At 33.5% G+C, this 26,583-nt stretch overlaps 1 protein-coding gene and 1 long non-coding RNA gene across 2 annotated transcripts; one reads left to right on the top strand and one right to left on the bottom strand.

Moving 5' to 3' along the window:
- Positions 1-1,515: 1,515 nt before the first annotated feature.
- Positions 1,516-26,494, bottom strand: LOC130450263 (prolyl 4-hydroxylase subunit alpha-1). The gene is made up of 4 exons (XM_056788566.1): positions 25,823-26,494; positions 21,595-21,824; positions 17,110-17,383; positions 1,516-5,527 (listed from the first exon to the last, which is right to left on the bottom strand). The coding sequence occupies exons 1-4, from the start codon at positions 26,257-26,259 to the stop codon at positions 4,843-4,845; spliced, it is 1,626 nt and encodes a 541-aa protein (XP_056644544.1). The 5' UTR covers positions 26,260-26,494; the 3' UTR covers positions 1,516-4,842.
- LOC130450264 (uncharacterized) lies at positions 19,843-24,860 on the top strand. Its single transcript, XR_008910564.1, has 3 exons — positions 19,843-19,855; positions 23,727-23,796; positions 24,570-24,860. It is a non-coding gene; the product is annotated as an uncharacterized LOC130450264 (long non-coding RNA).
- Positions 26,495-26,583: the final 89 nt, after the last annotated feature.

The following is a 26,583-nucleotide window of genomic DNA, read 5'->3' as shown; positions in this document are numbered from 1 at the left end:
ACTTATATTAAAAAATTTTTAGAAGCAACACAATTTTTGATTTCTACCCAAACAAGGTTCAACCGGATTTAGATCACAATATATGTATATTTTTATTGTATAGTAATTTGTGTTGCCTATGTGGTGCAGCTGTGGCTCTAAGACGGTTTCATTGGTCAGAGAAGTCATGGTGATCATTTTTTGAGACAATCATGAGATTGTGATGATCATTTATCTTCAAAGAGGTAAAACAATAACAGGAAAGTATGTGCTTTTCTATTAAGACCATGAATCTTTTCACATTCCCACTATCGTCCAGAATAAAATTCTTAACTTGCACTTCGAATTGGTTTACCACCCACCATGGATCCCAGCGTTTGTTTTTGTGTCATAACATTAATGTTTCAATGACAGAGAAGAGGTTAGGTTTGTTCTTGGTAGCTGCACTGGAACTGGACCAGTACAGGCCAGTTCACGAGTGTATAGAATTAGTTGGATTTGACATATCATGAGGTAACAGTACAGCTCTGGTCCAAAATATTGAGCCGTTTTTTACGTGGAAAGCAAGCATAAGACGGTAACCCTACACTCGAGTAATTTGAGTGGTGCCTGCCCTGGAGATATTGAACTTCTGTAGGTTGTAATGTTCGGGAAAGACGGCCTTGGTAACTTATTCCACAGGCTTGCACTTCTCCAAAAGTATGAGTACCGATAAATTGACGTTCTGGGTGTGTACAGGCGAACTTGGTGTTCATGAGCTACGTCTGCTTGTCGAGTAGGTCTTACATACACTGTTTTAGGTGGGAATATGTTATGCAGCTCGGAAGAGTATCTGCCATGATAGTATCGGTAAAACAGAGTCAGGTCAGCGAAGATTTCTTTTATGCTATTTGTGGCAAGGTTATCGGATTCCCCATTGTCTGGTACACCCAAAATCGAAAGACAAAGAGCCCCAAAATAATATTAATTCTTCCAGTCATTTGAAAGTAATGCTTTCCTAGCATAGGACGGTATCTTGGAAAGTTTGATGAATATGCAGCCGATTCAAAAGCATGCTATCTTCAAAAATTAATAAACGCAACATCTTGTGCGACATTTGAAACTTCCGTTCCTCCAGACCCAACCTTTCGGTGCAAGGTCCGTTCTTGTTCTCATCGCTCCTTCATTCTGGTTACGGTACTCGCATTAGGACCTTGATTAGTTGCCAGTATTCTGATAGACCAGTTATCTTCCAATTTGGCGATAATGACAGCTTTCTGAATTTTAGTAAAGTGAGGAAGTATTTAGAGTACACTTTTACTTCAATTGAACTCAAATTAATTATTGAATTATTTGTCACTGTCGGGTGACAGTGATTTACGTAGGCAAAATGTAAGTGTGTGCTTTTTCAATGAACAGAAGTTTCTTCTATTGTGTTGCAATTTAACAACTGGTGTTGTCCGATTAAGAGGAGACTGTTATTAGAAAGTTTTATTGAAAATATTACATCGGTTACATAATATTTTATTCGAACGTTATATCAAAATACCATGTATACTTTAAAAAAATATATTACAGTATATTTATATACACTTATATAAAACTTTAAAATATATAAAGTATTATACACAATTTATTACAAAAATCTAATCTACAAATATTGAATAGAATTATTTTTTGGTAATTAGTTTGAAAAAAAATCGATATGTGGTAGTAGATATAAAAATCGTTTTCTTATATACGAGATTACTCAAATGAAGCGACCAGAGTCGGTATTCTCAGGTCCTCCCTTGGAGCGATATCGATGTCGTTGAATGCGAGGGGATTGAAATTCATTGTTGCATCGATTCTCATGCCTTCTCCTAGCAATAGGAACGTTCCCGCCAAAGACGAGTGCTCATTTCACATTCGCATGTAAATAGACAATTCTAACTTATCATTTTTATCGAAACTTCTTTCAATGCATATCCACTAATGGATGTTCGCGATAACATTTTCCATCGCTTCTCTATTTCTTGCGGTGTGTATTAAGGATTGTATATGATGTTTCGCAGTCAAGATATTTTCTTCTTTCAGATCCCTCTTTTCTTCAATTTTACCTTCGATCAGTAGGTCCAAAAATTGATATTTTTTATTTCGCATAATGTGCCCTAGGTACGCCGTTTTTCTCCCCTTAATTCATTCGAATCCCGTTGTTTGCTGATGCATCTCAGAATTTCTTCGTTTTTCAATCTAGCCGTCCAAGGATCCTGCGGTGTTATGATGGCGTTTTTAAACATATTTATGTTTCTCGAAATAATCATAAATTTTGTTTTTTGGTATTGAAGTTTAGGCCTATTGTATTCTCCTATCTTATTGACCAGATGTCCGTTCCCAGATTGGACGGCCAATGCTGGAAGAACTAGAAGAAGTTGAAGAAATTGTTGCAGAGCCCAACTGAGTTGTCTTAAGATACCCTCTGATACAACTCGGTGATGATCAATTTAAAAAAATATTTCGGTTAAACAAAAAAACTTTCGGATATGTTTTGACACAATTAGGACGAACCTGTAAAAACTACAGTAGTTTGAACTGTTTCACTGTTTATTTGGTTTTGATTTATATAAACTTATTACCAAAATTTAGCTGCTAGGTATTTATTATAATATTTATATACTATTAAAAGTTGTTAATGCCCTCTAAATTTTAAAATGAAATTATTTCATTTAGTTATTGGCAGCATTGAAGTTTTTTGGTACTGGTAGTTACCAGCAAGATGTAGGTAATAATTATTGTTTGGATATCTCCCAATCATCAGTGAGTGGATACATTCACAAAATTATTGAGGTATTATTCTCGAAAACAGTTCCTGAATCAATAAAAATGATAGGTTAGAATTGTCTATTTACATGCGAATGAAATAAAGCACTTCTCTTTGGCGGGAGCGTTCCTATTGCTAGGAGACGGCATGAATTTCGATTTCCTCGCATTCAACGACATCGAGGACCTGAGAATATCGATCCAGGTGTAGAGATTCTGTCGAAAAGACGCTTTTACCGCTCGTCTAAGGTATTTCACCATCAAAGCACCGCACCAACTACCCGATGTCGCCAGTCTGTATCTATCGTGTTTAATCTATAGTTTAGTTGACGAATTATCTTGTTTTTAAATGAAATTTTAATTAAAAGATACCCAAAATCAAGATAATTTATCAACAAAATCATAAACAATAGTTAAAGTACGAAATTAGAGAAATCCATAGTTTATATAAACTGTATTCCCACAAAAGCTCCAGCAAAGATACATTCAAGCTGTGTATGCTGAAATATTTTGAAATCATGTTACAACAATAATATACACAAAAATTAAATAGAAATTATTAGATGCTGGGGAAAATCCTTGCTAATGTATTTTTAAACTGGCAGAATATTTTCAAAAAGAGGAGAACGAGGAAACTTGACCAGCAGTAGCCAAAGAAGTAATCGCTACAGTTAATTCATGTACATTTGTATATGTCTAACAAACTTCGTTTTATAAACAAAATAAAATTAATTATTTATGGTATAATTCCACCGCCAAGATATTGATTACTTGATGACATTGAATGTAGAAAATTTGTTGCTTGGGGACAACTCCATGGCTTGTGCCATATCGAAATCAAATTCAAGGATATAAAACACGAAATTTAGAAATTTATTAACAGTAAGACGGATCAAGACCCAAACAAAGTGCCTCAAGAAACTTTGTGAACAAAAATTATGAATAAGAAATGCTTAAAAAACGAGAATTTATGACCCGAATAATTTAACCGGGAATGAGTTCAATTTTTTAATGAAAAAAAGAAAATGAACCAGTTACTCTCGAGTTTACCTACAATTTTCAATAATGAGAACCTCGCAGACCCCTTATATCGTGATATTCCCGTTCAGCTACCTCGAAAAACCTCCAGGGCGTTTATATTCGGACAATTTCACAACGAATGTCAACGGGTCTTCAGGAGACTACGTATACATAAGCAATCCCGAGCACAAAGTACCTCGTAGGTCATCGCAGTCGTGATATTCGTCTACAACGACCTCGAAAACCTCCAGGATGTTTATATACGGCAAATTTTACAACGAATGTCAACGGGGCTTCAGGGGACCACGTATAAATAAGCAATCCCCAGCACCAGGTGCTTCGTAGGTCATCGCCATCGTGATATCCGTGTTCAGCGACCTCGAAAACCACCAGGATGTATATAATCGGCCGATTTCGGCTCCACATTAGTACCGTGAATTCCCGCCATGAATGTACGGCACAAGTGTGCCCTCCATATACACGGTATGTTCTCAATCCTCCTTGAAACCCGCAGCGAAATGAATGTGGAAGCTGCTGCTGCAATAATTTTATTTGCTGCGACAATGTATCGAGCCGATCAATGTGTTTCTTTGTGTAGTGAATTTTTCAATTTATTGGTAATTCATTTCATACTCTCCATGGAGAAGCAGTTATTAGAACAGGCGTTAACCCCATGGAAACCGTCCAAGTCTGTTTACGGAGTTTAACGGCGCTAATGTGGAGCCGCCATAACGAATTACCACGGGTTTTAGACGTAGATGTCGTCCACCTGGGCACTAGGTACCTCGTAGACTTTTTCTGTCGTAATATTAATGTTTAGTGACCTCTATATAGTAACATTGAACTCGTTTCCGGCAATATTACCCCACTTATAATTTCTTCATTTTTTAATCACTCTGTGGCTTTCCCAAATCGAATGCACTTTTATGTATCTTGATCTGCCACATAATGATATTTAAAAAGGAATTAGAAAGGATTTTCCTTCAAAACTCATCAATATATTATTACCCTTACTCTTCGATTGAAACGTATAAGCCCATTTTTTTCTTACTAATAATTGTCCCATTATACTATTAGATTTTCTGGTGGTCGTTCTAACGTGCACGGTCTTCTAAACTCCTGTCCTCTTTCATGAATCCATTTATTCGATACCCATTTCGATCCAGCTAAAACAGGGCAAGCTGCGTGTCTAGTTAACATGTCACCGTCGCCGCTGGGATGAAGGTTGTACCAAAACGCCGCAGTACCTTTTTTAGGCCAAAGAGCAGCACCGATAACGGGGAAAACAGTAGCTCCACCTTGCGACACGTCGCTCATGTAAAACAGAACTGTGGCAATTCTATTTCCAGTGCCTAAGCTTTTGAAAGCGTTTTTCTCTTCTTTTCTAGCGAAATCAAAATGGGGCTCGTAATGACCACCGATACCGTAATTAACAACTTGGAGTTCTTCGGCCGTTGACATTGACAGTCCAGTCATATCTTCAACTCTCCTAGCAATGTCAGCTATATGTTTGTGTTCGTGTTCTTTTAACCAGGCCGATTTACTTATTCTGTAATGGGCTACTTCTAAATCTCCTGTTACTGAATTCTGTACTGTAGCTCTTTGAAATTTCGGTCTCGCTAAACGTTTAACTGTTTCTATCTCTTGATCTGACATGACGTCGTGGAATATGTAAAGATTCGGATTGATATGGGCTTCTTCCACTTTAAAAGGAGCTATGAGCAGAAAAGGATTGTTGTGAGTCACATATCTGCAACAAAAAAAATTTTATTATTTATAAAATGTTCATACGGTCTAGTTTAAGATCAAAGGAATCTACTAATTTAGTATTTTGGACAGTACTTTTATAGTCCGATCAAATTAAACCAAAAAACAAGAGTAAAGCTACATAAATTCTCACCAAACTAAGAATTTGTAAAATTGTTATATTAAAAATAAAATTGGAAAGTTTCCATGTATGGAAAATATGTTATTCAAGGTTAAAGGTAAAAAATGGGTTTTCAGCAAAACGGTAAGTTTTATAAAAATCCTTGGACAAAAATTGTTGATCATAAAATGAAATCCAGTCCCTTAATTTATAGGCCATTGTAACCTTGAGTCAACATCTATCTCCCGTTCAATTGTGTGCGTGGCTAGAGTCTTATAGCGCTATTCTTCAGCGTTTATCCTAACCTATATCGTGCTGTTTTGAGTTTTATAACGATAATATCAAAATATTGTTTTATTTATGCTAAACTTTCGACTGAAAGTGAAGTTGTTACTGTTAAACGTGGTATGAAGACATTAATTAAACCAAGTATCGGACTATATTAAAAATCGGAAATCTGTGAGAATACATGAAAATTGTCGTAAAAATTATACTCGAAAGTCTTCTATTACTGCAGCTAATAAAAAACAACGTGAACAACAAGAAGCCAGCGTATTCATTGTAAGTCCTCCTCGTACTAGATTACGTTTCAGTGAATTGTTTTAAAAAATTATGCTTCTTTTGTGGCCAGGAATTGAATGAAGAGTATTAGAAAAGATAATCCTCAGATTTTAGCCGTCGAATTAGCCAATTAAGTACACTTCAATTTAGAGATTCAATGCTGGAAGTAGCTCGAACTCGAGACGATGCTACAGTAGAGGCTGAAGAAGAATCTGAAAGTTACGACTTGGACGATCAAATTCCACAACTTTTTTTAATTTGAATCGTTTCAATCTCTGCTAATTTCAATTATTTTGAAATAGTTTCAGATTAAACATGATCACAACAGACCCGTTTGATAGCCCTACTGGGGAAACGTTATTGGCTATGACGACTACAACATTTACAACTTTTTGAATCATTATATCTCAGAAACAGTGGCTCGTACCAAAAAATTTATTGATAGTTTTTTTGTAGACAATTATATGATCTACAAGTTTTGTCTGAGGTATTTTTTATGATAAAACTCACAGTTTTGCTGAAAATGGGAAAAAAAATCATTTTTTGACCTTTGACCATGAATATTTCCATACACGGGGATGATGGGGAGCTTCCAAATTCTATTTTTGATTCCATTTCAAGCAATTTTACTGATTTTCAGCTTGATGGTAATTTATGTAATTTCGTTGTCTAAATTGACCGGACTATTTAACAAAATCTCAATGTTTCAGTGTCTCAGAACATTTAAATGTATCGTAACACCCTAGAGTTCTAAATTTATTTATTTACAATAAGTAAAGATTAACAGAAATCAATGACTACTTAAAAATTGACGTTTTTCCAAAATCTCATTTGTCTCCCTTTTTCTTTTATAGCCATACCGATTTCCTATCGAATATTTTCTCAGGCTCTTAAAACACAAAATAATCTAGAACATTTGATCAGTCCAAAATATTGGATAAAAAATAGAAAAAGGCCAACTGAGAAGATGAGAATAATAAATGATTCTCGTCAGGTATAGGATATTTCAAAATCTGGAATAACTATTTCTGTTAATACTGATTACAAAAAGTCAATCCATTAATAAATGGCGTCTTCAGTTGCTTTTAGTGACGTTATTTCACTTTACAAGAACTTTTCAAGGTTATGTTCTGGAATAGTCTGTTATTATTATCTAGAAAAACTATTTCAGTTATTTCTGCTTTTAAAAAGGTTAGTTCAATAATAAATTGCATCATCAGTTGCTTTTAGTGACGTTAGTTCACATTATAAGGACTTTTTAAGGTTATGTTCTGGAATAGCCAAATATTATAATCCGAACTAACTATTTCAGTTATTTCTGCTTCATAAATGTCAATTCAATAATAAATTGCTTCATTAGTTGCTTTTAGTGGCGTTAGTTTACTTTATAGATATTTTTTAAGGTTATGTTCTGGAAAAGTCAATTATTATTATCTGGAAAAACTATTTCAGTTATTTCTGCTTTCAAAAAGGTTAGTGAATAATAAATTGCATCATCAGTTGTTTTAAGTGACGTTAGTTACATTACAAGGACTTTTTAAGGTTATGTTCTGGAATAGCCAAATATTATTATCTGGAATAACAATTTCAGTCAATACTGTTTAGTAAATGTCCTATAATAAATTGCATCATTAATTGCTTTTAGTGACGTTACTTCACTTTACAAGGACATTTCAAGGTTATGTTGTGGAATAGCCAAATATTATTATCTGGAATAACTATTTCAGTTAATACTGCTTAGAAAATGTCAATTAAATACTAAATCACGTCATTAGTTGCTTTCAGTTACATTAGTTTACATTACAAGGACTTTTTAAGGTTATGTTTCCTAATGACTAATTATTATTTCTTGAATAACTATTTTAGTTAATACTTGTTAGAAAATTTCAATTCAATACTAAATGGCATCACCAGTTGCTTTTAGTGCGAATACTGTCTTATACAATTCATGGTAACAATAATTTTCTAAAATAAGGAAAATTAATGTTGGTTTGCGGTTTGCAAAAGCAAAATGTCCAAGTAAATATTTTGAAATTTTATTAAGAAATCAAATACCATGTAAAATGATGCATAGTGCAATAACCTTGAATGCGACATAAAATTATCAAACTGTAACAACTATTTTTAATTTTTTTTCTATTATAATATAAGGAAACATGATGTTAATTATTTAAACAAGTATTCACTACTACGGGGAGCGATTGATAATATCTTTTAAATTGTTACAACAGAATAGGCAAGAAAATTGTGTTTTATAATATATATACGTGAATTTTTTTGCAATTATTCGCCCTCAAATTAACGTTGTTAGAGTACAGAAGTGTTCATACATATAACTATCTCAAACCTTTCAATCGATTTAGGAAAAAGTTTACAGAAGGCTGAATGTATGCACGTAGATGTAGTCCACTACAATCTTAAGGTTTATTGTGCCCCTATTGCCCCTTGGATAGAGTATGGAGTAAAGTCTGTCTCACCAAGACACTCGGAGGAACATTCAGACGAACCTACCCCTTGATCCTTCTACATATGTATAAAATCTACACCCAGCTCATAATCAAATATAGAGCAAACGCCCAATGCAGCCAACATAACAATCTTCTTGTATTACGAGCAGTCAATTCTCAGGTACTACCAATACAAGTATTGATTCAGCCCCAGCAATACCTTCTAAGTCACCAAAGACATGACTCCAAGTCCGAGCCCTCTAAATGATCTATAAGCTCGAAGCGTGGCTGATTTAAATACTCTTCTCATCTTCTGGATAAGAATTGGACGGCCTCTTTCCTCAAAACCCAAAAGGAAACTTTTCTATTCTTTCGTTAGACTTTTAGTTACCTAGTTAGTAACCTTCCTCCATAATTCCCCTATCACCATAAGGTGAAACTCATTCCTACATCCCACCTCACCACTGGTCAGTGTTACAGGTTTACCAGCCGACGATAATACAGCCACAGTCATCCCTGCTCTACCCACACCATATAGTCGATAGACACATTTGTTTTTGATTCCAAATGTAATCCAATGCAGAGCAACACACAATTCCAGCCCTGTAGAGATACATTTTTCCTACATCAATCCTTTTTCAGTCCCTTTTTCCTTCAATAAAATAACATAACGAACTTCTACCTCATCTCCACATCCCTCAAAGTTCTAGAGTTCGAATGACTCCAGTATCTGTGTTGGTTTGATCCTTGGTCTTAAAGGTTTGTGGTCCAATACATTTTTTGCATACAGTTGAAATCTTGTTGTATTCTAGGACTTGTTGAATTGGAGTTTCTTTCTCCTCAGTCCAGAATCTCATTTGTCAATTTCTAGTGCCAGTACCTCGTTGATTGCACTGATATCCAAATCCTTTTGGGATCTAGGTGCCTTGCCGTACTGACATCTTCAGGGACCCAGATTATTCTGACTTATTTCATCAAGTTCCCTTCAGTGCTTCCTTACTTTGGGTCGGTAACAGTGCTCAGTGCCTTGATAGCTGCTTGACTTGGAGTCACGTTTCTCATAATTTGCATTTATGAAAAAAGATGGTACAAAAATAAAATTTGTATCTTATTTATTTTCATTAAAGGCATTACTTTTCATTTGAATCTGGTATATAAGATTACACATATGTTTTGACAATATTTAAATTAACCCTCAATATAATGAACATTTAATGCATTAAATAATATTGAACTACTTTATAAGATGGTAGGACAATGACCAAAGTCTATTAATAGATGAATTCTTTGGTGATTATTAACACTTCATTAATCATTACACGAACTATTCCATAAGCGTTTCGAAATAAAAAAAGATACAATAATCATCAATTTGATTCGGATTCTTCACAATTATCTGAACTCTATAGAAAATAAATTAAATCAATTATTTCTTTTTTAAAAAATTAATGTTGAGCAACCAAACCAAATTTATCAATTGAAAAACAATTTTCATATAATTTCCAGTCTAATACTCTTTCAGTTGATATACAGCGTGTTCCGGGACTTGATACAAGAAATATACAATCTAAAGATAGCAAAAAGACATTTTCAATCGATTTTTTTAACAAAAAGGTACTCTTTGTTTGTTATAAAGAGACATTCTGAAAAAAAAAATATCATAAACTGTAATTATTTATTGAAAATACTTACAGGAGTTTCTAATACACAATCAAACATTTCATGGAGACTTAATGAATAAATAAATACTTCATCGGTAAACATTTAAATATCCTCCGAAGACCCACCCCGGAAGTGTGTAGAAGTGCCCACTTTGAACATTTATTATAGTTTTTTTTTATTTGATAAGTGGTAGGCTGACCAAGTAAATTTTTCTATATTAAAATTCTTTCCATATGTGTAGTAAAACAATGTTCGATAGTATGTAGTTCAATTAAAAATATTTGATTATGGTTTAATACCTCCTGCAAGTATTTTCAATAAATAATTACAGTTTATGATAATTATTTTCAGGATGTCTCTTTATGGAGAACAGACATACATAATGATCCATTAAAAATTCATAATGTTCGAATGTATAATTTAAAAAACATTCTTAAATATAAGTTCTGATATTTCAACTTTCAATGCCTATAACTCAGAAATGAGGGGTCGTCACAGCATAATTTTCACGTCATGTACTACCGAAGTTTTTGCATCAAGTTCTGGAACACCCTGTATATCAACTCAAAGAGTAATAGGTTGGAAATTATTATAAGAACCATAATTTGATGTATTAGTAAAGAGATGTTATTTGAATTGGTAATCTAATGGTATATGGACCTAAATTTTATGGTAGGGGTTTAATCAAAGGTTTACACCACCGAAACTGACAATATATTTTTTTAAATAGGTCAGTAGATGAATGGGGCAATTAGATATTGAATTTTTAATTACTGACTGATTAAAATCATCGAAACTGCCATCAACAAAAACATTAATTAATATCATTGAAGAAATTTCAAATCAGGTCACTATCTAAATGTTTCAGTTTGAAATTGTTAACCACAATGACCTTGTCACCTATAAAGATAAAACCATCTAAAAACAATTAACAGAGACATACGGTTTATTAAATACCCTGCAATTATTAGTCCAATACAAAAAATTGTTCCTCTAGATGAAAATTTAAAAAACAGTATGATGAAAGAAAAAAACCTGCATTAAGACAATATATGGCACAAAATCAACATTAGTTTTATCTTGATAATATTATATTTTTATTTAACAAAAAAAAAACGTTCTAAAAATGTGTTTTTTTTGTTATTTTCTAATACATAAACTGTTTTTAATATTTATCTCAAGTTGTCTTGGTTGTTATAAATTATTTTCAGCTAAACGTAATTAAAATCATTTTAGGTCCTTTTGAAAATAAAAATATTCGATGTATGTATGTAATACAGGGTGTTATATAAACTTCGATCAAAAAGGTCGGTTGTATCCTTTTTTTCTTGCTGTTGTACTAGGGAGGTTCAGTATTCATAGCTGATCCATTAATCTAACTTCTTTCAGAAAGTTGTTTATGGGATAGCTCTAGCTTCCAAAAATCTTCATCCCTGGAAAATCAACCGTATTCAGGTGTCCATTGAGTCTTGGTAGTATTCATATTATTTTTACTTAGGTTGGTACATTCAATAGATCCTACTCGATTATTGGTTCCTTTACCTGTCTCAACCCCAGTAGATTGTTTCAGTACTGATTGTTTTTTATGTTCATCCTTTTGTAGTATTTTCTCTATTTTTTTGTAGCTGTTTCCACAGAAGGGTTCACTCCATTATGTTGAGGATGATAACTATTCTTTTTGCATAACTCATTTAACTTGTCCAGGCATTTCCAAACAAGCTTGGATCTCGTGACATTATAATTTAGAGCTCTAACGATTGCTTGGCTATTTGACTAGATGATAATCTCTTTAGATAGATAATTCCTATGTAAGGACACATTTTGCATATGGTGGTTCTGTTTAGTCCTAATATGGTGTTTTCATACCTTTTATATTTACTTTTACATCTTAGTTTTGAGGTAAATTTTATCTCATAGCTCTTTCGATATTTATCTTGAGGCATGTCTTCGATTTAATCACCTTTCGAAGTAGGTTTATGGTTTAGGATGTATGTACATTTTTATTTAGGTTAGGTTAGGCCTCATGGCTCTTTCGGTATTCATCTTGAGGTGTGTGTCTTAGGTTTAACTTTTCGAAGTAGGTTTATGGTTTAGGATGTATGTACATTTTTAGTTAGGTTAGGTTAGGCCTCATGGCTCTTTCGGTATTCATCTTGAGGTGTGTGTCTTAGGTTTAACTTTTCGAAGTAGGTTTATGGTTTAGGATGTATGTACATTTTTATTTAGGTTAGGTTAGGCCTCATGGCTCTTTCGGTATTCATCTTGAGGTGTGTGTCTTAAGTTTAACTTTTCGAAGTAGGTTTATGGTTTAGGATGGATGTACATTTTTATTTAGGTTAGGTTAGGCCTCATGGCTCTTTCGGTATTCATCTTGAGGTGTGTGTCTTAGGTTTAACTTTTCGGAGTAAGTTTATGGTTTAGGATGTATGTACATTTTTAGTTAGGTTAGGTTAGGCCTCATGGCTCTTTCGGTATTCATCTTGAGGTGTGTGTCTTAGGTTTAACTTTTCGAAGTAGGTTTATGGTTTAGGATGTATGTACATTTTTATTTAGGTTAGGTTAGGCCTCATGGCTCTTTCGGTATTCATCTTGAGGTGTGTGTCTTAAGTTTAACTTTTCGAAGTAGGTTTATGGTTTAGGATGTATGTACATTTTTAGTTAGGTTAGGTTAGGCCTCATGGCTCTTTCGGTATTCATCTTGAGGTGTGTGTCTTAGGTTTAACTTTTCGAAGTAGGTTTATGGTTTAAGATGTATGTACATTTTTATTTAGGTTAGGTTATGCCTCATGGCTCTTTCGGTATTCATCTTGAGGTGTGTGTCTTAAGTTTAACTTTTCGAAGTAGGTTTATGGTTTAGGATGTATGTACATTTTTATTTAGGTTAGGTTAGGCCTCATGGCTCTTTCGGTATTCATCTTGAGGTGTGTGTCTTAAGTTTAACTTTTCGAAGTAGGTTTATGGTTAAGGAGGTACATATGTACATTTTTATTTAGGTTAGGTTAGGCCTCATGGCTCTTTCGGTATTCATCTTGAGGTGTGTGTCTTAAGTTTAACTTTTCGAAGTAGGTTTATGGTTTAGGATGTATGTACATTTTTAGTTAGGTTAGGTTAGGCCTCATGGCTCTTTCGGTATTCATCTTGAGGTGTGTGTCTTAGGTTTAACTTTTCGAAGTAGGTTTATGGTTTAAGATGTATGTACATTTTTATTTAGGTTAGGTTAGGCCTCATGGCTCTTTCGGTATTCATCTTGAGGTGTGTGTCTTAAGTTTAACTTTTCGAAGTAGGTTTATGGTTTAGGATGTATGTACATTTTTAGTTAGGTTAGGTTAGGCCTCATGGCTCTTTCGGTATTCATCTTGAGGTGTGTGTCTTAGGTTTAACTTTTCGAAGTAGGTTTATGGTTTAAGATGTATGTACATTTTTATTTAGGTTAGGTTATGCCTCATGGCTCTTTCGGTATTCATCTTGAGGTGTGTGTCTTAAGTTTAACTTTTCGAAGTAGGTTTATGGTTTAGGATGTATGTACATTTTTATTTAGGTTAGGTTAGGCCTCATGGCTCTTTCGGTATTCATCTTGAGGTGTGTGTCTTAAGTTTAACTTTTCGAAGTAGGTTTATGGTTTAGGATGTATGTACATTTTTAGTTAGGTTAGGTTAGGCCTCATGGCTCTTTCGGTATTCATCTTGAGGTGTGTGTCTTAGGTTTAACTTTTCGGAGTAAGTTTATGGTTTAGGATGTATGTACATTTTTAGTTAGGTTAGGTTATGCCTCATGGCTCTTTCGGTATTCATCTTGAGGTGTGTGTCTTAGGTTTAACTTTTCGAAGTAGGTTTATGGTTTAGGATGTATGTACATTTTTATTTAGGTTAGGTTAGGCCTCATGGCTCTTTCGGTATTTATCTTGAGGTGTGTGTCTTAGGTTTAAATTTTCGAAGTAGGTTTATGCTTTAGGATGAATGTACATTTTTATTTAGGTTAGGCCTCATGGCTCTTTCGGTATTCATCTTGAGGTGTGTGTCTTAGGTTTAACTTTTCGAAGTAGGTTTATGGTTTAGGATGTATGTACATTTTTATTTAGGTTAGGTTAGGCCTCATGGCTCTTTCGGTATTCATCTTGAGGTGTGTGTCTTAGGTTTAACTTTTCGAAGTAGGTTTATGGTTTAGGATGTATGTACATTTTTAGTTAGGTTAGGTTAGGCCTCATGGCTCTTTCGGTATTCATCTTGAGGTGTGTGTCTTAGGTTTAACTTTTCGAAGTAGGTTTATGGTTTAGGATGTATGTACATTTTTAGTTAGGTTAGGTTAGGCCTCATGGCTCTTTCGGTATTCATCTTGAGGTGTGTGTCTTAGGTTTAACTTTTCGAAGTAGGTTTATGGTTTAAGATGTATGTACATTTTTATTTAGGTTAGGTTATGCCTCATGGCTCTTTCGGTATTCATCTTGAGGTGTGTGTCTTAAGTTTAACTTTTCGAAGTAGGTTTATGGTTTAGGATGGATGTACATTTTTATTTAGGTTAGGTTAGGCCTCATGGCTCTTTCGGTATTCATCTTGAGGTGTGTGTCTTAGGTTTAACTTTTCGGAGTAAGTTTATGGTTTAGGATGTATGTACATTTTTAGTTAGGTTAGGTTAGGCCTCATGGCTCTTTCGGTATTCATCTTGAGGTGTGTGTCTTAGGTTTAACTTTTCGGAGTAAGTTTATGGTTTAGGATGTATGTACATTTTTAGTTAGGTTAGGTTATGCCTCATGGCTCTTTAGGTATTCATCTTGAGGTGTGTGTCTTAGGTTTAACTTTTCGAAGTAGGTTTATGGTTTAGGATGTATGTACATTTTTATTTAGGTTAGGTTAGGCCTCATGGCTCTTTCGGTATTTATCTTGAGGTGTGTGTCTTAGGTTTAAATTTTCGAAGTAGGTTTATGCTTTAGGATGTATGTACATTTTTATTTAGGTTAGGTTAGGCCTCATGGCTCTTTCGGTATTCATCTTGAGGTGTGTGTCTTAGGTTTAACTTTTCGAAGTAGGTTTATGGTTTAGGATGTATGTATATTTTTAGTTAGGTTAGGTTATGCCTCATGGCTCTTTCGGTATTCATCTTGAGGTGTGTGTCTTAAGTTTAACTTTTCGAAGTAGGTTTATGGTTTAGGATGTATGTACATTTTTATTTAGGTTAGGTTAGGCCTCATGGCTCTTTCGGTATTCATCTTGAGGTGTGTGTCTTAGGTTTAACTTTTCGAAGTAGTTTTATGGTTTAGGATGTATGTACATTTTTATTTAGGTTAGGTTAGGCCTCATGGCTCTTTCGGTATTCATCTTGAGGTGTGTGTCTTAGGTTTAACTTTTCGAAGTAGGTTTATGGTTAAGGAGGTACATATGTACATTTTTATTTAGGTTAGCTTCGATACTTATCACTTTAGTAAAAAGTAACTGTATTCTAGTGATTTAAAAATCTGTATAATAGTGAAGATCTGTTTCAAATTGATTTTAATTATGATAGAGAATTTATTATTTTAAAGGCAGTATGGAAAAAAATTAATGCATTTGTATTGAGACAAGAGGAAAAGTATTTTTTTATACTATGACTTGAGGAGATTTAATATATTATATGATAACTGTTTTGTGACGATATATTCAGCAAATACTAATTTTAAAATAAAAATTTCAAAATTACACACAAGTTATCAGTGGAAAGGTTAATAATATCAATTTCTATAATTATATCCATTCATGCATCAATATATAATTATATACTGCTAATTAACTAATGGATGAGCACTTTTATTTAAAGTGAACTTTTTTTACCGTGAAATTAATTTACATTATAAAAAATTGTCGACTGTCCGTTAATGCCATTAACACTATAAAAAGTTAATGCACTTTGATAATGGAAACTTTCTATTTTAAAAATGGAAAAATAAGCTTACAAAACGTATGAATAAACATCCGTTTTCACGTATTTTTCTAAAGCCAGTGATTCCCATAGTGATTCAGGTGGACCTATAGGGGTTTTACGAGAGACTCGATGGGGGTCTACGTTGGCGTGACAAAAAAATTGGGTACTAAACACACTGTTTACACTACCACTACATCAACACTCACGATTACACTTTCTGGCACACGTTTCGATAACCAAGTTATCGTCTCGAGTGTAAACAGTGTGTTCAGTATGAATATCATCAGAATTTCTAATTTAAAAAAATGGAGGTCCATGAAAATTTATTTGGTTTTCATAGCGAATAACTAAAAAGTTGATTTGAGTTTACTTATCAACTTGTAAAAACTTGCATATTTCATATTAAGTACAACGTGTCGAGACTTGGCGTCGCCGTCCTGTCCGCAACGCTTGTTTAGAGTTACAAAGCATGTCCTGTCCGGATATAATGGAATTCTAAAATTCGGTTAAGGCGCGGCACGTTTAATATACTTTATTAGTTTGATGTTTGGTCACATTTTTTCTTTTGAATTAATTTCTAGGAAAGTCTATTTTTTTATGTGTTTTATTTCTTTATTTTCTAGAACTTTTGAGAATTTCCTTTAGGATATATAAACCAGTTTGATGAGTGCAGTTTAGTTTAGTTCATAATAAACAGAACGAGATAGAAAGTAATCGAAGAATTTAAATAAATATGTGAATTGATTAAGTGTCAGTGATAAGTGAATTATTATAAGTTAAGTGTAGTGTAAAGTGTTTGAGAAAATTAAGAACGTTTATTTATGTTAAAAAAAAGTATGGAAACCTCTGATTTATGGTGAATGGTTATACGAGGTAATCATTTTAATATTTTTCTAGTCATACCTGCATTTTAATTGCGCCACCATTTTGGGGGGAAGTTGGATTTCTCCTCTGCAAAGTGATTCGTAGTGTTGTTTTCCATAGGGGTCAGCTTCAGCTGTATGGACTTCTTCATCTTGTTGTATCTCTTCAGATTCGTCATCACCTTTCTTTTTTGGAGTATCTGTCGTTTTCTGTAATTCGTCTTCGTAGTAAACTTTATTACCTAATGCTCTTGTGTGCGTTGGAATAATCTCCAAAAGCTTGTTCGTTAGATCTAAAGCTAGATGTACATTACCTGCACAAAAATTGTTCAACATGAATTTTCTAAATTTAGGGGATAAGTATGTATTAAGAAAGGAATTTCTAGATGTATCCCAAAAGTACTTTTGTGTTTTTATGGTAAATATTTTACCTTTTGTTTTTAAACTGATTTTTTATGAAAAAAGAGACCTAAAATCAAGCCAATCATCGCAAAAATATATTAAAAGTTATAAGGAAAAAATAGAAAATTATATTTCTTACTACTTGTTTGGTTTCCAAACTTATTAAGTTAAAAGTACAATGAATATACGATGTTAGAAAATATTTTGCAGGACATTGGAACAGAAATACAAAATTGTTCAGCTTATTTTAAATCTACTTGTAGATATAACTTATAAATTACAAAAGAAAGTAGCGATAAATTATATTAAACTTGATTGTGCCTATTTTTTTGTAATTTTACTGACCTCTAAATTATTCGGTAAACAAGAGGAAGGAGTTATACATAAAATCATTTATTTTCAACAATTACTGGAAGTATGATAATTATTTGTAACAAACAAAACTATACAGAGATAGTTTCATATACCTCAGCTGTTCAAATGTAATTCGATATAAAATATTACTTTTCCTAATTAAAAGGCAGATGTTATAATACTTGGAAAATAAGGTTGATTAGTATTAAATATTAAATAATTTCAATATGGCACTCGGATGAAATCATCTGTATGTACCATATACGAGGATGAGTACCTGGACTGACATAGAGATGGCGGTAGTTGAAAAATACCACTGTATTAGAACAATCTACACACCATATGTTTTAAGTATGAAGACGGCACGTTGTTTAGTTTTTGTTTGGCAGTTATCAATAGTGAACGTTTCCAGGGAATTTGTATATATATAAAAGCTGAACTAGATTCTACTCTGGTTGAGACTGCTCCTTCTTTATCTATGGTAAAATATTTGGTAGCGGAGTTTAAACGAGGCCTTACGACCTGCGAAGACCAGCATCGCAGTAGTTGATCTAATGAGGTAACGATTCCAGAAGAAGATCAACAAAGCGGTACTGGATGATCGTCGTGGGCGAGCTAGCAGACAAAGTAGTCTTTTGAAAAAGTGCGGAACATCGTATATTAACTGAAAAATTTGACATGAGAAAGCTAAGCGTAAGATGGGTTCTGTGTTTGCTCACAACGTCGTGAAGATGTTTCCATCCAGTGTTTGGCTCCGAAGAAGACAAGGAGCGTTTCATCTGAAGGCAAGGTCATAGCGTCGGTTTATTTGGGATGATTTCAAGATTGACTATCTTGAAAAAGGAAAAACTATCAACTGCGAATATTATGCGAACTTATTGCAACCTTTGAGCTAAGGAATCGAGCAAAAACGCCCGCATTTGGCTAAGAAGAAAGTGTTGTTTCATCAATAGAATGCACCAGCTCACAAATCCGTTCTTGCAATGGCCAAAATTAATGGATTAAAGTTTGAATTGCTACCTCATGCAACTTATTCACCAGATTTAGCCTCCTCCGATTATTTTCTGTTGTCAAACTTGGAAAAATGCTTCGGTGGTCAAAGATGGTCGATAAGTTTGTTTGTTTTTTCGTTGCTTTAGGCTAATAATAAGAAATAATTTTGAAAAGCAAAATTTCAATACTGGTTTGGCCAATAAAAAATCAAAAAAACCACAAATTCCTCGAATTATCTGCTAAAACTATAATTTTTTCAAAAAATGTATTTTTTTTTCAAAAAGTACATACAAAAACAAATAAATTGAAAAAAAAACTTCACGATTTAAAGAATTTTTACAAATGATTAAACATTTTTTAGGTTAAAATCTCATTTTTTCATGTTTTTTTTTTGGTATTTACGTGAATTACAAAATTTAAACTTTTTAAAAATATAAATAATAAAAATTGATCAAACCATGAAATTCAATTGTTTGTGAAAAAAATACAGTTTTTCGGAGCCAAATCGGGGAAAGTTGATATTTTGGTTTCCAAACTTTCATTTCTATTTAAAAAGCACTGGAGAAATAGACAAAATGTAAAAAAAATATTAATTTTTCAATATTTCACGAACATTTCAAACATTTTCATTTTTTTTTTCTTCAAACTAACAACCTTGATCGTTCCTAACAAATGACAAATCGTCAAAACCTTGATAATAATTGAGTAACACTCTGTATTATCAAGTTATATGGAAATGAGTGAATCTGGATTTAAAACGTATGTACACATTATACAACATCCCAGTGCACGCACGACTAAAAATATAATCACTTGTTATCGGGACACGATCACGATGTTTCCGTTGGGTTAATTTCTAAACTACGCCAAACATGCAAATTTATAATAACATTGTTTATAAAAAAAAATTCATTCGACTTGAAATGTAATAATAATTTAATTACTTAATAAGTTTCATTGTTAGTTTCGTTCCGATTAAAAAGTTTGTTGTGATATTAGTTTTTAAGAAAATGTGGACAAAAATAAAAGAGAGCACGGTAAATATATAATTACAGTAACGTTCTTGTGAAAATATTGGTGAAAAATAAACAATAAACTACACTCGTGAGCAAAAAAATCGACTCAGGCGTCACCCCCGCAATCGCAAGTTACTGGCAAAAAAACTGAGCACGAAATTGTATTTTTTTTAGCGATCTCACAGTTCAACAGTATGTTATGATAGGTAACAACCCTTTTTATGCTTGTTTACAGTACCGCTAATCCTTATAAAAGGTTATCTACTAGACCCCATCACTATCAGTTAGCCGTCAAACGTCAACCGATACCGATAAGAAGTGATAAGGCCAAAATCAGCGGGAAGTGACCAGTGCGCTGATCATAAGTCAATCTGATGTTTCCAGAGTTTACCGTCGTTACCAAGAGACTGGTTACTTTAATCTAAGACGCGGTTCCGGAAGAAAAAGGTGCACATCCGAAATTTATGACCGATTAATCAGTCACTGGTGTTCAAGTCCAACAAAAGCTCAGATAAACGCGATGAGTGATTGCGAGAGAGTCAGAAGAAGATTTAAGGTAGGTGACATTGACCCAAAATGACCAGCTACCTGCTCCAAATTAACCCCAGACCACCGAGCTGCCCTTCGACGATTTGCCAGAGAACACGTTAATTGGACTGATGAACAAAGGGGCAGAGCGTGCCTGCACGGTAGCGATAGAAGAGGACCAGCTGAGAAGACCTGGGAAAAAATTCCGCGCAGCGTTACATAAAAGAAAACGTTGTTTTTATACGAAGTTCTTGGATAGTTTGGGCGGGCATTTGAATGGAAGAAAAAACCGAGTTGGTTTTTATTGAAAACTTCACCTGATGCAGGACAACGCCCGTTCACATACTGCAGGATCCGTACAGAAATATTTACAGAATGTCTAAATTGCCGTTACGGATTCGCCATCGCGTATCCCGACTTGAATCCTATCGAGCATTTATGCGATAAGAGAAAAGTTTGGGCTAGAAATCATGTACCAGGGATGAAATTGGACCCCAAAACGGCGCTTACTGAAGTATGGGATAGTATCGAACAAGATCTATGAAAAAGCGATTGGGGAATAAATCATCATCATCATCATCAAGCCTTTCAATCCCATGTGGATTATGGCTATCGCTTTTGGCGCTTTAAATCCAGTTTTTTGAGGTGGATTACTACTCGTTTTCTAATTTTTCTTTTCTTTATAGTTTGTCGTTTGTTTTGGCTGCTTTTGTTATTATTTTCCATTGTTTTCGGTTGCGGCATTTTGCTCGCCAGTTTTCTATATTGAGTGCTCTTATGTCCTCCTCCATTTCGTTTCTCCAAGTTTTCCTTGACCACAATGGGATCCATTGCGTTATTCTTTTGATTCTTTTGGTTTTCTTCTCATTATGTACCCGGCCCAGTTGAGCCTTTATGCTTTTATTTATCTCACTATATTCTCCTTCTCCAGTTCTCTCTCTATTTCTTCGTTTTTCTTTGCTCTCCTTTCTAGGGGAATGAATACTAAATACTAGGTCAATTTCAAATAAATTATTATAAAAAGAATGGAGACTACAGACATTTTGCAACAGTCTTGTGATCGAGTCGATTTTTTTGTTTACGAGTGTATGAATAAAATAAAAACTTCCACTGTTCAATATACAACCAACGAAGTAATTGCGTAAAAAATATGTAAATGATGGTGTAACTGCATATTCTATTATGTTAACAAGCAAAAATTAACACAAATAAATAACAAAATAGATAAATACCTTGCTTGTAAGTAGAAAATGCCAAATATTCTAAAATATCGCTTTGACTTATCGTGTGGTTAGCTTCATCGCGTAACCTTTCTTCAGCTTCGGTCATCCACAATAAAGTATGATAGTAATCCCCATTATTATAACTCTGACGACCCAATTCGAAACAGTCTGCTGCTGTTAACTCAGAACTATATTTGATACCGTTCAATTCACCTCTTGCTAAAGACGACGTGTCTAATCTGAAATTATACACAACTTCATGTACCGCGAGTCCCCAAAGAATACAACAAATGTTATGGAAAAGTGGAAAAGAGTTTTATTGAGTGATGACTCAAAGTTTTTTGGGTCTAAGAGTGTTTGTGCGCAGTTCAAATTTTAGGTCCATGTGTAATTCTGAATGTAAAACACGGCGGAGGTTCGGTGATGATTTGGGGTTAGATATTTTGAAGAAAGAAGGCTATAAAAAAATATTAAAGAAAATTAATTCATCTTCCAGCTTCACAACGATCCCAAGCATTCCTCGAATCTGTGCAAGGAGTATTTGACACAATTAAAAATAGAAAAAGTACTGAAAGTAATGATTTGGAAAGTCATGAAGAAGTATCCTACTTCCACTACACATTTTTAGAATTTTTTCATCATTTCTAAATTCTCATCTATAGTTGATTTACATTGTGGGCGACCAAGGGACCGTTGAACACATACGCCTTCAGTTATGCCTGCCGTACTCAACCTGTTAAGTTACCAAAGGCCGATATCCTTTGAGAAGTCGATCAAGAGCTTTAGCTTGATCCCTTTGATGTCATAAAGCAAGCTATGAGACTTGCCAAGTGTTTAAGCCGCGCTCGTGTGAGTACAGGTCACTCCCAAATGACGTAGTCTGCGGTTTCATCTTCATCCACGCACAAACGGCACTCCGGATCGTCCGTGATGCCAATGTTGTAGAGATGGCGTGTTAGATGACGGTCATTAGTCGGATTTCACGCCTGTTTAGTTGGAGCAGTTGTTCGGTGTGAAACGCACAACGTTTGTCTTTGCTTGTCACGTGCCAGGTATCTCCATCCATTCCTGCCGAGCCCGCTTTGCGAGTAGACCGTTGAAAGTTGCGATAGTTATTCCAAGGATGGGCTTTGGGTCCATCGGTGAGTTCGGCGATCCCAGTCTGGCGAGTAAGTCCGCCTCGTGGTTGCCTGAGTGAACGGGCACCCAAACGAGCTGGATCTTGCAGCCATTATTCACCAGATTTTGTAGGACTTTCTTGCACCCCACACCTCTTTAGCCGTTATGGCTTGTTAGGCAGCTCTGCTGTCTGAGCGGATTGAGATTATTGTGTTCATGTGGCGTTGATTGAGTATCGCGCGTCTGCATTCCATCACAACGATTAACTCGGCTTTGAAGACGGTAGCGTGCTGCCCAAGCGAAAAAAATTCGCTTATTTTGGGGTGTCCTCCAATTATTATCTATATATGTTCTTTAAAATATGAATATCAAAATCGATCGTTTTTATTTGTTGTGTGTCATGCAAACTATAGGGTGGGCAAAAACTTTTGACTTGTAGTGTAGGCAGAATGACGAATGGGTAAAACAAATACTAAAAGGTAGGTAAAAAAGAGAATGATCAAGGAAAAAATGGTTGGATGAGTTTAGTAGAGATTTGAGAGTGGAACTGACGAAATGAAGCAAAAATAAGGGAAAAAATGAAATGATATAGTGAAAGATCTCAAAGCGAGCGCCAGATAGGCAAAAAGAGACTGTTTATTTAATTGTTAGTATTTAATTCCTAAAATTCCAGTATTAAAGCAAATATTTCTAGTTGTTTCTTTTTTATTGTATCATTAAATATATAACTAGTGATGAATATTTCATATTTATCAATATTTTATCATTAATTTTATTAAGCAACAACTTATCTTCGTTATTATATAATGTGTATGTTATATTATTCATACCAATTTTACACATTAGCAAAAGATAAAATAAAATTTGCACGAAATCTTGTGAAGGTTATGTAATTATTTAATAATTGAACTACTTAAAAAGTTCAGAAAACTTTAGCCAGACATTGTATCCATATCCAACACTTTTTACTTTGATACTCAAAATTAAGAAAACTATCATCGTTTCCATTTATCTGTTAATAGGTAGATTAAAAATAGGATGCCCTTTAGGTTAAAAAACTGACTTTCCACCATTTAATGGAGACATGTTACGGTAAGTACATTTCAAATTAATAGTATATACTTAATATTGTTAGTTTTCTGTGACTTTAGGGTGATTCTGCGAGGGTTGGAATCAAAGTTACTTTGTTTTATTTTAAATGAGGGGTGTGTCGATTTTGGGTAGAGATATTTTTGATTCGTATCAGTGGTTAGGTTAGGTTAGGTTAAGTCTACCATAGGTAAAATGAAAATTATGATGAATCAAAAAGTAAACAAAAATAAATTTGGGCAAAAATAGGAAAAGTTTTTTTTTAATTTAACATGTCTACGAAAATATTGGCATGGAGCAAAGAGCAGATATCTTCAGCTCTGTTTGCCTGCTACAAAAAAGTTTAATGTACCAAGAACTACTCTTTCGGGAAAATTTCATGGAAAATATCCTGAGTGGAAAAAAATGGGACCTTTCCCAATGTTTTCTCCAAAGCAACAAGGAAAAATTGTTAAATTTATGGTAAAGGGGAAGTTTCTAATAAAATTATTATTAATATAATATTGTGTGCTAGGAAACTAGCAGCTGAGTTGAAGAAAATTGATTTTGATGCAAAAACTATAAGATCGGATGTAAATAGTATCATGTATTACCATCCAAATTTTTCCCAGTGTATTAGCCATAATTAAACTTTAAGTTTATGAAAAATACCTTCGTAAAATCTGTATTTTTCAGATACTGATAATGATGATTTTTTTTGTATCTTTATTTAAATAATTAGAATTATACTATTTTATTTTTCAACATTTTATTTATTTCACCTTTGTTATTTTTAGCAATATTAACAGATTGTCTCCACTGGTACCCAGTGATGTCCGACTTTCTTCATGTCACCTCTAGTATAGGACCATTCACACTTTTAAATAAACAAATTTATATCAAAAGAAATAAAAATCTTCAGATCTCCTACCTAACTACCTGTTAGCATTAAAAATTGAAGTTTTACTTCATTTTTTTTATTTGAAATTGTTTTTGTAAAGAAATATCCTCAGTAAAGTGTCTGCCACTGGTGCTTTTAATTAAGCAAAAAATATTTTATTTTTTTAATTATTTACAATTATAGTTATTTTAAGACTATAATAGTTTCATTTAGTTAGATTTGTTAAGAATAGAAAGCCAGGAAGAAAAGATATTGCAGATAGTAAATTGATAAAAATAGAATGTTAATGTGTGGTGACTCAAAATCGTGCATCAGAAGAGAATAAATGTCATCAAGATGTTGTAAATCAACCTTGAATGCTTAAACAATGAAAGATGTACCTATGAGAGAAAGGAGAGTTGAAATTATGCAATCAGTAATATCAAAGAGATTTGCGCTAATATGCGAAATTACAAATTACAAAATAATTGTTTATTAAATTTGGAAGGTTCAGTTATTAACCAAATCTTACTTACTATAAGTAAAATACCATGTTAAAAGTGGTAATTCATTTAGTACTTTAAATTATGCAATCTCAGGTATTATGAAAAAAAAATAATATGAAAATGGTCCTATAATGCTCACATGATAATTCATCACTGGAAGTCAAAAATGAACTTTTCAAAATAGCAAAAAACTGTGCTTCTTTAATTATATATCAAAATCAAAATACATATATTTTTTTTGAAAAATAATAAAAATAGATCGATTTCAAGATCTTTGTATCAGTTGTTTGGAGGTGCATCTTTCGATTCTCTATCGAATGACATTTAAAAATCAAAAAAGCATTTTTTGAACTTAGCGGTGTTAGAACTTATTTGACTTATTGTACATTACAATACAAACATTTCAAGAAATGAATGAATGGTTGAATCTGAATCAAAAATATTGACAACTAGCTTGAACTAGATCAACATATAACACATATAATGAAGATAACAGTTCAAATTTTCTTACAGCAGATTATATAGAAACGTTTTTCTAGAACTAAATATTGCTGGTAATATTTTATACAATTTTCATTTATTTATATCATTATAACTATCTCCAAAGTATTTTAAAAGTATAGTTTAACAAAAAAACCAATTTATCGAACAATAAATCTATTACCTGTAGGTATCTTGTAATCTAGTCAATGCAACGGCTGCACCATTAAGATCTTCATCTGTAGGAAATAATCTCGTCTGTTTGAAATGTGTTATATTATTGAGGAAGTCTCTACTGATCTGTGAACCCATTAGGTTTTCTAATTCAGTCAAATCTGTGGTTAATCGTTTAACTAATGTGTATGCGTTAATAGGATTAGAAATATATAATTGAACATCTTCGGTGGCTCTATTATGTTGTTGCTGATAAAAGTCTGCATATCTCTTCAATAATTCGAGCTTTTGCTCTTCGGCTTTTATATAATTTTGTAGGGTATCAATAACTAGTTTTTCTGTGTCCAATAATTCTTCTAAATCCGCCAACGCGGTAAAAACTTCGCAGGATACATTAACAATACACAAATAAACCAAAAAAGGAACTGAATGATGGCACAGATTCATGTTTAAAATTATTTTACAACTATCACCAATTATTATCAGTCTTCGATTATTCCAGAAGAAATTTGTCCTCTGAATATAAGCGCGACGTAAGACCTACGTGCAACAAACCATACCACTGAATGTGTAATTTAAATCACGAATTTATAAAACACATGTTCCACTGCAATGCTCCTACTCTTATAAATCGTGAACCCAATACCAGAGTTTAAGATTACTATAAACAAAAACTGTAATCATCAGCGCAGAAAATATACAGTACATTCATCAACAAAAGCTGTTTATTATTATCCCTGATATATGCAACCACCATCACGGATTCATTAA

This window comes from Diorhabda sublineata, chromosome 11, assembly GCF_026230105.1.
Source record: "Diorhabda sublineata isolate icDioSubl1.1 chromosome 11, icDioSubl1.1, whole genome shotgun sequence".
Lineage (NCBI taxonomy): Eukaryota > Metazoa > Arthropoda > Insecta > Coleoptera > Chrysomelidae > Diorhabda > Diorhabda sublineata.
The sequence above is the reverse complement of the archived record's forward strand: the minus strand, read 5'-3'. Positions and strand labels throughout refer to the sequence as shown.

Bases quoted from the DNA above. Each gene is read 5' to 3' on its own strand.
- LOC130450263 (XM_056788566.1), bottom strand. From the start codon at position 26,259: ATGAATCTGTGCCATCATTCAGTTCCTTTTTTGGTTTATTTGTGTATT. The intron at 21,825-25,822 runs GTAATAGATTTA...GTATAATTTCAG, and splicing joins AGATTACAAGATACCTACAG to ATTAGACACGTCGTCTTTAG. The intron at 5,528-17,109 runs GTATGACTAGAA...TTTTTGTTGCAG, and splicing joins GTGGCGCAATTAAAATGCAG to ATATGTGACTCACAACAATC.